Genomic DNA, 10,771 nt, shown 5'->3' with positions numbered 1-10,771 from the left:
CTTCAACAAGATCTGTGACTGTGGCTCTAAAATGAGTGCCACCCTCTTGGGTTTTTCTTCCTGCACTATCCTAATAATCCCAGTAGTTTGGTTACTCATATAAAGGACTCAGCAAGAGTACTATATTATCAACAATTTACTGTGCACACATGAGCCAGATTCATTCCCAGTTTATTGCCCATTTGTTTGTTGTCACAACATTATTATTAATTTCTTCCCTCCTGCTCAGATACCTGGAAGGCACAGTTGGATAACTGCCAGTAAATCATCCACAATATATTGCCCAAACAGAAAAAATGTGTGCCAGATTTAAATCTTGTGTCTTTATTAAAGCACAAGTCAACAGTAGCACAATACTGCATCTCCATATTTCTTTCACATGCAACTGGGAATATAGTTCTCAATATATTGCCATACATATAGCTGTCATGAGAGCAGAAACAAACACCCTAGTCACATAGAAGACAATATAACATTACCTTTTTAGCCTTGTGTGGGGTTGTGTTGGATTACTTAACAAAGGGTAGAACAGAAAATTTCCTGGCCAGGATCGTAGGTATCGCAATCACTTGTGGGGATGTCCAAGTGGTAGTCCCGACTCTCAACTGTCACACCTTGATATTGAAAGAAGATCTGTATCAGGGAGGAGTTATTCATAAACACCACTTGACATTGGGATATCAGGTCAGGTTCTCCTGGGGCTGCAACCTCCCCTATACCCCAGCCTAGGACCACCCAGCTGTAAAACCGACTTTCATTAATCAGGATCTCACACAGGTCTTTCTTTTCAATATTTTTCTTTTATTTATTAAATTTCTTTCCTTTGTTTTAGGTTCTCACAGTTCTGGCCGATTGTAGCAGCAGACTTCAGTATCCACAGACTGTCAGATTGCCTCTTCTGGCTCAGGTAAGCCTCGTGTCTAGTCTCCCTAGAGATAAAACCCATTTTTGCAATAGGAATTATAAAAGAAAATTAGTAACAAAATGAAAGAAAGCTCATCTGAGCTGCAGTCATTCCATTTTCCCTTTTCTTCAGGGTGTATCAATCCCATCCAGGAGGGTGTCTTTCCCCCTTCAACCCGGCAGGCTGCTTCAGGTTATCTGACACATTAATTCATCAACCAGCAGAGACTCCAGTTCAGTGCTCTCAAAAATAAAATAAAAGTGAAAGGAAAACTTTTACTTGGTTCAGTAGGGGTTCAGCCACACTCCCCTAAGCTAGTCTCGCCTCTCTGGGCTATCAGTTCATCTCTGGCATTGCCCCCTCTCCTGTGTTTCTCCTGCCAGTGGAACTCCTCAAAGCTCCTCTGCCCTCTGGTTGCTGGCTTGCTGCCTCCAGGGCCATCCCACCCATCTTTCTGGGTTTTGGGATGCGTGTCCTTCCCCCTCATCTCCACATCCGGGTTCTCTCCCCTCTTCCAGGGCCTCTCTAGTGTTATGGAGCAACTGGTCCAGAACCGCGGCTCCTGGGGAGCATTTTTTTCTTTTGCTGGCTCCTTACTCAGTAAGTATCCTTGTAGTCTCCTCTTCTCTACACCTCGGTAATGCCAATAAATGTAAAAGAAACACAAGTACAGCTCCCAATGTATCTCTAACATAGACAGATTACAGAAAAGTAATAAAACAAATCCCCACAAAATTCCCATATATAGAGAAAACATAACCTCACTATCACAAACTATCATGACATTATACTCCTATTTAGTTTGTAATATATAATAATACCATGAAAAAATATGAAATCTCAAACATAGCCCACCTGGAAAGCACAACTATGATATTCCTTTAGTATGTTGCTGCACATGTATATGTGCAGCAATTCTTCACGTAATTAATTATCAGACTATCTCTTGAATACCCCAGAGCCAACATTTCCTTTTTAGACACTATGATCACTATCCAGAATGGTAAAATACAGGCCACCATATACAAGAAACCCGCAGACCAACATACATACCTGCACAGAACCAGCAATCACCCTAAACACACCAGGAAAGCTGTAATATACAGCTAAACCCTCCAATACCACTGAATTTTCACTCACAAATCTCAAAGGGGCTTTCACTCAACAAGGACACTCCTCAGGAAAGAGTAGATCACACTTTTGAAAGAGCCACCCAGATAAGACGTGAAGAATCGCTGCAGAACAGAAACAAAACCCCCATGAATCACATACCACTAGTTATGACATATCATCCCTCCCTAGAACCTATACAGAAAATCCTCAATAATTGCAACCCATACTAGAAGACAACCCAATTCTTAAAGAGATCTTCCTACAACCACCCATCCTAGCCTTTAAACAAGCACTGAACCTAGCCAACCTCATCACCAGAAGCAAAGTTTCTACGGCCCAAAACACCTAATGGATCCAAACCATGCCATGACAAGAAATGTAAAACCTGCCAACATATCTCCATCACCGTCACAATAACTCCACCCCACAACAGAACCATCAGCATTCCTGGATCTTACACCTCCAGAAATATAATATATCTCATCCAGTGCACCAGATACCCTGATGGAAGATACATAGGAGAAACCAAACAACAACTGTGTACCAGAAGGAATATGCACCAAAAATCTATCAGAGACAAGAATACCCAATTACCTGTGGGGGCAAATTTCTCACAAGAAAACCACTCTCTCTCTCCAATGTCTCAGTTCTAATCCTCAAAAGGGAATTTACAAAACCTTTCGCAGATGAGCCTACAAGCCTCACTTCATCAACCTACTGAATACAAAAAAAATCATGAACTAAATATAGACATTGTATTTATGACACATTGCAACCTGTCTAAATCTGATACCCCAGGTAACCTCTCTTCTATCTACCAGCTATATTCTTATCACCAGGTCTACATTCCTCCCCCTTCCCACCCCACACCTGTCTCTCAGCCATTGACAGCTTCAATTAGCATTTTCACTGACTAGCATTCTTGCATGCTTACTGGCCTCTGACTTCTATTCTATTCCATCCAGGAAGAGCACAGACCAACTGCAGATGCTTCCTCAGTCTGAAGAAGGGTGTTCATACCCGAAAGCTTGCAAAGCATTTTTTCAACTATTTTAGTTGGTCTAATAAAACATATCAGATTTACCCAAAATCCATGTCTTGCTTTGTATGGGAGTCTATGTCAAGACTTGTAAGAAATACGTAAGCAAGACATTGGTAAGTTTTAGGTATTTTGTGATCATACTGGTGTGAGTTTACGACCTGCTTATTAATCAGTGACAGCTTCTCATGCAGGAATTATTGGCAAGTAGTATACCTGAGTTAGGGGAGTCTCGGGCAGTAGCCCCAAGCATCACAATTTGAGGGGGGTGGGGGAGTGGGCACAATAGCCAATTAGTGATCCCCCATGCAATGCTGCCGCCCAGAACACAGAGAAGTGCTGTTCCACCTCTGGTATCGGGGTTACTCTTCACTCATCCTTATCCACCTAGGTGACACTTATCTGCATAACCACAATGTTTGACATGCCCAGTTTGAATTCTATCTACACTGGAGTAGCTATGCATGCTCAGGAGGCTGTACTCTGGCTGCCTAGGCTCCAGGGTACAAATGAATGATTTGGTCATGCCTGTTCCATGGAGTAAGGCCCCAAACCCTTGTTGCAGAAAAACATAACTAGCCAGTACTTGATGCTGGAGGAGGGGGCACGGAACAGCACTCATATCTTTTAGCCCAATCGTATAATGATTAAAGAACATGACCAGTGTGTGGGATACCCTCCTGTTCACCAAGAGGAGATCTGAACTTGTCCCTGACAAATTCCCAGCTAAGTGTGCTGTATAGCTGGCAATGGGCTAGGCGTTGCCCAAAGAGCTTGAAGCAGAACATCTGAACAGCTGGGGGGGGGGGGGGGGGGGATTTGTGAAATGAGGAGGTAGAGCAGAAGCCATCTGAAGTGAAAGGGGACCCACTCAGAGAAAGAGGAGGCCCTGTCCCTGAAATGAGGCAAAAACTGCCTCAGTACTTTTTATTTGATTCACTTTGAATATAAAGTGCAGCAGGGGCCAGAACCCCAGATAAGGGTTCTTTTCCATTTTACTTCTGGCAGGTCTACATGCATCTGAACAGTCCTACCATGGCACAGATGCAGAAAGAAGCTAAACTGTGTGAATACCCTGTGTTGCAGCTAGATGGTTAAGGGCCACTTGGGCATGTAAATGTGAAATAGGATTTAGGCACTAGTTTGCAGTAAGCAACCACTGCACACTTACTGCATGCTACAAATTTCCATGCTCAGAACAAGCATAGAGTAGCTAAGCATAAGTGTAAATTCACCTTTTATTGAATTTTACAATAACCATAGATAAGGCCACACTTGCTGCAGGAGATGTTTTCCATCCAGAGAGGCTCTTTGGTGAGATGTGTAAAAAAACAAACAAACAAACAGCTTCTTTTTATCAGGGTTAATGGAACGCTAAACTTTCATGCAGAGGAATGGGACCCTGTCAGCTGACAATGGAGCCAGCATTTCATTTTGTGAAAAGTCCCCTTGGCCCAAGACAAAAGGGCTGCACAGGCACAGCACAGATTACATATCCTGTGATGTCCTGCAGCTACTGTCTGCCAAGTCTTTTGTGGACCAGAGAAGAAAATTCCAAACTATGCTTGGTCAGAAAATGTGCCAAAAGCAGAGGCTTCCTGGTAAGTGGCACAGCCATTCATACCTGGGCCTTCCCAGATTCAGGATCTGCTCAGGGTCTTCTCTGTGAGGAAGGGAAAAGGCCTGGCCACAGGAGGCCAGCAGCCCAGGAGTTGACAGTCACATCTTGGTGAAGATTTTCCTGGTGGCAAGTCTCCCCAGTGCACCCTTCACCTCCTTGTTCCTCAGACTGTAGATCAGGGGATTCAGCATAGGAGTAACTACCGTGTAGAAGATGGAGACCGCCTTGTCCTGGCCTGTAGATGAGGTTGCTGAGGTGGGCCTCATGTAGGCAAAGACAGCTGTGCCATAGAAGAGGCTCACCACCAGCAAGTGGGAGGCACAGGTGGAAGCAGCCCGGCGGCGACCTTCCACTGAGTGAATGAGCAGTATGGCAGCAAGGATACGGCCATAGGAGGCAGCAATGAGCAGGAAGGGCACCAGCAGTAGCAGGGTCCCAAAAACAAACACCACCACTTCTGCTGTGGTGATGTCAGCTGATGCCAGTTTAATGACAGCTGGCACTTCACAGAAGAACTGGTTGATACGACTGGGGCCCCGGTAGGGCAGATGCAATGCAAAGCCATTGACAATCAGAGAGTTGAGGAAGCCACTGACCCAGGCTGCAGCTGCCATCCTGCTGCAAAGGTGCCGACTCATGATGGTGCCATAGTGCAGGGGGTAGCAGATGGCCACATATCGGTCATAGGCCATGATGGCAAGCAGCACACACTCAGCCATCCCAAAGGCCAGAAAGATGTACATCTGCAGGGCACAGCGAGCAAAGGGCAAAGCCTTGTGTACTGAAAGCAGATGCACTAGCATCTGGGGCACTGTGACCGAGGAGTAGCACATGTCCAACAGTGAAAGATGCAACAGGAAAAAATACATAGGGGTGCGGAGGCGTGGGTCAACCCCAATCAGCAGCACCATCACGGCATTCCCTGACAGGGTCACCAGGTACATGGCCAAGAAGAGCACAAACAGCAGTGTCTGTAGAACCATGCTCTCAGCCAGTCCCAGCAGCACAAACTCCACCATGGTGCTCCGGTTTTCCACTCCCATGTGCCTGCTGACTGCCACCTGCAAAGAAGCAGAGAGGGTGGAGTTCAGAGCCAAGATATCCAGAGCCATGTCAGCAGCTCCAGCCAAATCAATCACACTAAGATTCCCCCTGTTGTCGGATCCCAGTGACCTCTCCCCAGAGGAAGATGCTCTACCACACCAGCTAGGCCCTCAAGGAGCCCTCCTTGCAATGCAGGATGCAGCTGCCTCCCTCTAAAACCCCCCAAAGCAGCTTCACATGGGTATTTGAAGAAAGGATCATTCTAAGGGGGTGCAATCCTGCTCCTATGGCCACAGAAGCATACCACTGTAGAGTGGATGCCACCAGCTACCAGTGCTGTGTGCGCCTTATTAAGCATGGAGTCATACAGGTGACCAGAGAGCAACTAGCAGCCTTAATTCATGGTTTGCCTGTTATGCCTGCAGAAAGAAAGGAAACAAGAAAGATGTCTCCTCGACAGGCCCTAAGAAACTGAACACCCCAAAAGGCACCCAGAAAACCCAGTAGTTAAGCCTGCTTCTGACCAGCCATGCGTCCAAGAGCAGACATGCGATCAGGCTTGTATGTGGGGCCGGAGAGCAGGATGGTTTCCCAACACAAATATAAAAAAGGTGTCTGTAAGTAGAGTATCCAAATGGAAATTAACCCCCCTCTCCTCCAAAAAAAATAAAAAATAAAAAATTCAATGCAAGTCACTAAAGGGAAATTCAAGGCAACAAAAAACAACAAACACAGAAAAATGTGTAGCTAAAAACTACATCATTCTCTTTGTCCAGGCAATTTGCAGATGAGGGTGTGGGTTCTAATGAAAAATGTTTTCATCGCATACATTCTGCACAGTTGAAAACTGTTTTTTCCACCAAAAAAGTTCAAAATAGACACTTCTCTAGCTTCCTGGGTTTTCAGCTCTTTGCAGTGTATAAAGATGAGTAGCAGATGAGTAAAGTATTTCATTCTATCAAAGTAGAGTAGGGATGGGCAAAATATGATGCACAGGCTGGATGCAGCCTACCAGGCCATTCTATCTGGCTTGTGGGGCCCCTAAAAATTTAGAAAAATAATATTTATCTGTCCCTGGCTGCCTGTCAAAGATGACAGGGGATAAGGGCAGTAGGACCCAGGGGAAGTCACCAGCAGGATCAAGCGACTGCAGAAGCAAGGCCTGGCAGGCCAGACCCCCCCCTCACCCCCCTGTGAAAGGAAGCTGTGAAAGTAGCAGCAGGTAGGGGGGAGGGGCAGTGAGCAGGCACGCAAAGCTCAGCGACAGCTGGACAGGAGTGTGGGTTCCACACTGGTGCAGGATGGCAGGAGCATGGGGCCAGATTGGCAGGGCTCTGGAGCCAGGCCATCTCCCCCTCTCCCTGCTGGTGCAGCCCAGCCTGGCTCCATAGAGCCCTGCCGGCCCACAACCTATGCTCCCGCTCTGAAGCACCCCACTCTGGGCCCCGTGCTTCTACCCAGCTGTCACTGAGCTCCACACACCCACTCACTGCCACTTCCTCTGCCTGCCACCACCACTTGCTTACCACTGGCACCACTCCCCTCCACCACTCTGCCAGTCACTGCAGCACCATGTGATTCCCAACTGCAGCGCTGGGCAGCAGGATGCAGCAGGAGCTGGCCCAACCTTTGTGATTCTCAGCTGGCCCTGTGTGGTGCCAACTGAGCTGTTCTGGCTCCTGCTGTATCCTGCAGTCTCATCCATGCAGCTGAGACATGGTGCCAGAGCAGCGAGCTGGGAGGGGGTGGGCAGTGGTGACAGATGGGGGGGGGTGGGAAGTGGCTTTGAGTGGAAGTGTGGGACCATGCTGGTGCCTCAGAGCCAGGAGCAGCAGGAGAACAAAGCCCCAGCTTGGAGGAGCACTGCAGAGGGGCTCTGGGCCAATCCTCCCCTCTACATATGCCACAACCCACCCCAGCCACCTTCCCCCCTGACACACTCACAACCCCCCGCAAACCCCATACCCACCCACAGCATATATCCACACACACACAAACATGCTCCCCCACCTCACATACACACACAGCCACACCCCACACACACACACACCTACACCCACACTCTCCCTCATACCCACAACCCCCTACAATACAGGAAACCCTCGCTATTCACAAACTCAGGGTTCGCAGATTCAAATATTCGTGGGGGAGGGCAGAGCCAGGAGGTGGGGGGAGAGCAAGCACCAGGGACATGGAGGGAGGCAGTGGCAGCAGCATCTTGTCCCCCAGAGGCAGCCACAGTGGCACTCGGGGGCAAGGGGTCAGTCCCCAGGTGCTGCGGGGGAGCCCCGGGGATGGGGAGGGAGGCAGCAGCAGCATCTTCTCCTCCATTGCTGCCAGAAGCAGCCACAGCTGCACTTGGAGCAGCCGCAGCAGTGCTCAGGGGGCAGGGGGGAAAGGGGTCGGTCCCCAGGTGCTGCGGGGAAGCAAGGGAGGCTGTGGGGCCTGATGGGGAGCCCCGTCAGTCTGACAGGGAGCCCCATCAGTATTCACGGGGATCTCTGGAACATATCCCCCATGAATGGTGAGGGTCTCCTGTATACAGGAATAAGACTGCATTTTAAGCTATTGTGTGATTACCTCTGTGTACACTACACAAACACATGTAAATCAGGACAAAAATATTTTTTTAAATCAAATAATGAATGTTGTAGTAAATGTTTGATTTTTATAATATAATTTGGTATTTTTCTGGTTCTGAGATGGCAAACCCTTGCTGAAAGGTGTACTTCGGGGGGGGGGGTGAGTAAGGGGTGCGACTTCTGGTCCCAAGATGGTGACCAGGGGGTGGGGCACCTGTCAAGGGGAGGATCTACCCTTGTGGCCCTTGATGGCTTGCCAAAACTCGGTAAGAGGCCCTCTGGACAAAATAATTGCCCGCCCCTGATGCAGAGTCTACAGCTTATTAATGTTACCTCTGTTGTGGCTTATGGTATGATGAATAACCTGGTGATAGATAGATATGCAGGGAAGGTCTGCAGGCTGCATATATATATAAAAATAAACACTGTGTGTGTGTGTGTGTGTGTGTGTGTGTGTGTGTGTGTGTGTGTGTGTGTGTGTGTGTGTGTGTGTGTAAACGTAAACACTTTCCAGAAAATAAAATCCGGGATCTATTTCTAACTTAATATCCTGATAATTCCTTAAGACCAGAAAGCAGTTTCACATCCCTCCTCATTTTTTCTCCGTTTTTCAACACTTGCCTGCCAACTGCCCAAAATAGGTATGTTAGAGCTAAGCTAATCCTGGCACCTTACAAGAGGAAATGGGTGAGACAGAGTGTCATGATATGGCCATCCCTGGGATGGCCGTGATGTCCCTAGGGCACTATGACCATGCTGGCTCCGCCCTATGGGGGCCTACTAATCTCACCTGCCACATCTTGTTGTTATGAATGATGGATTGGGAGGCTGCCCTCGAGTTGCTGCTTGGTCACAGTCCTGACAGATTCGCCAAACCCTGTCGGTTGCTGGACCACTTTATTGGGCCCCACACTCAGGAGGGGTCTTACAATACCCCCCAGCCTTATGGGCCAGATGCGTGACTCCAAAACCATCCCTTTATCACGCCCCATGCCTCACAGATGTTATGTAAACATTGTCTCCTTGTGTTGAGGCCTCAACTTAGTCCAGCCTCAGTAATTATGCCTTCTCTGGCTCTGGGGTCCACTCATCCCCCCACCATCACAGCGCCCACACTGGCACTGGGGTCTGCTCACCCCTGCCCCATCACGGTCCCCATCCTGGTGCTGGGGTCCCCACACTGTAGTGGGCCCCCAATGAGGCCTCCTCCTTACCCAATAGCTTCAACCTGATCCACCATTTACAAACAGAAATCAAAATATGAGCTCCTGGGCTATAACATAATGCAAACAGTTCAATCTGTGCTCTGTCCCTTTAAAAGCATTAAACCTCCTCCCTAGCACTATATGTCTTGCAGGCCAGGGTTCCTGGTGAGCTCCTGGAGCTTCTTAATCCTACCAGAAGTAGAACAGGCAGTCAAGCATCTCTACTTATCTTCCTCTAAGAAAGCTCCTTCCCCTTTGGCTGCTGACAGAGAACTGACCCTCTAGCCCCAGCCCTGGGATTTCTGTGTGCCCAAGGCCCTACCTGTTCTGGTCAGCTGACCACCTGCAGGTACAGGCTAATTCCCTCATTCCTGCTGCCACAGTAACCTGCAGCCCTGGGGTTCCTGCCTGACTGGTAGGGCCCTCTCCTTAGGTAGTTTCTGCCCTTAAAGGAGCAGGAGCCTTAGTGCTCTGCGACACAGAGAAACTGACTTTATGTTTAAATTAAAAGTAAGCATAAAATGTCTTTTATATTGAGATACCTTACCAGTTGGTACTTCCACTTTCTGGATAAACAACAGGGGAAAAAATCCCAAGAATTAAAAAATAAACCTATCACCTCTGTACTGCTATGGAGTAGATTAGAGTTCCTGGTTCACTGCTGACAACAAGATTCATTCTTGTCCTGCAGTCTCTGCGTTGATCAGACTACTCACAATCATTAACTTTTTCATTAGAGTGAACACTTTGTAGGTCTGGACCCTGAACCCTGTGCGTTTAAGAAAAATAATTATCATAAATAATTATTAAGACTCTTCCTCTCAATCTGCAAGGCAGACAGTGGCCTTTCTTGTGGCATGTTGATTTATCACATGGCCAAGGTGCATTACCTTCTGCAACAAAAACTTCTTTGGTAAACAGCTTGCTAACCACAAATGAAATATAACTCTCCAATCTGGTTTGCAAGAAGCATCTGGGGTTTATTCACAACAACATTTTTAATTTGTTCAAGAAATATTTCATTGTTCTGTTTGATCCAATCCATTTTTCTCCCTGTCGTTTTGGTTTGACCTCCAAACCAACAAAATCCATCAGTCACGCATTTTGACTGTGGAGTGTTTATTTATAGATTAGCTTAATATTTCCTGTGTATCCAGGTGCAGCTCTGGGCTTCCTGTCTCCATTTCCTTCTATACACAGTCTGATTAAGGACTGCATACAAAGTTCATCCAGGTAAAATCAAAGGTTCCCATTAACTACAGA

At 47.4% G+C, this 10,771-nt stretch overlaps 1 protein-coding gene across 1 annotated transcript; it reads right to left on the bottom strand.

Moving 5' to 3' along the window:
* Positions 1-4,276: 4,276 nt before the first annotated feature.
* On the bottom strand, positions 4,277-10,197 carry LOC102561268 (olfactory receptor 2D3). The gene is made up of 2 exons (XM_006274246.2): positions 10,128-10,197; positions 4,277-5,738 (listed from the first exon to the last, which is right to left on the bottom strand). The coding sequence occupies exon 2, from the start codon at positions 5,718-5,720 to the stop codon at positions 4,776-4,778; it is 945 nt and encodes a 314-aa protein (XP_006274308.1). The 5' UTR covers positions 5,721-5,738; positions 10,128-10,197; the 3' UTR covers positions 4,277-4,775.
* Positions 10,198-10,771: the final 574 nt, after the last annotated feature.

Source organism: Alligator mississippiensis, chromosome 8 (assembly GCF_030867095.1).
Source record: "Alligator mississippiensis isolate rAllMis1 chromosome 8, rAllMis1, whole genome shotgun sequence".
Lineage (NCBI taxonomy): Eukaryota > Metazoa > Chordata > Crocodylia > Alligatoridae > Alligator > Alligator mississippiensis.
Note: the sequence above shows the minus strand (reverse complement) of the source record. Positions and strands in the feature narration are given on the sequence as shown.

Bases quoted from the DNA above. Each gene is read 5' to 3' on its own strand.
- LOC102561268 (XM_006274246.2), bottom strand. From the start codon at position 5,720: ATGGGAGTGGAAAACCGGAGCACCATGGTGGAGTTTGTGCTGCTGGGA.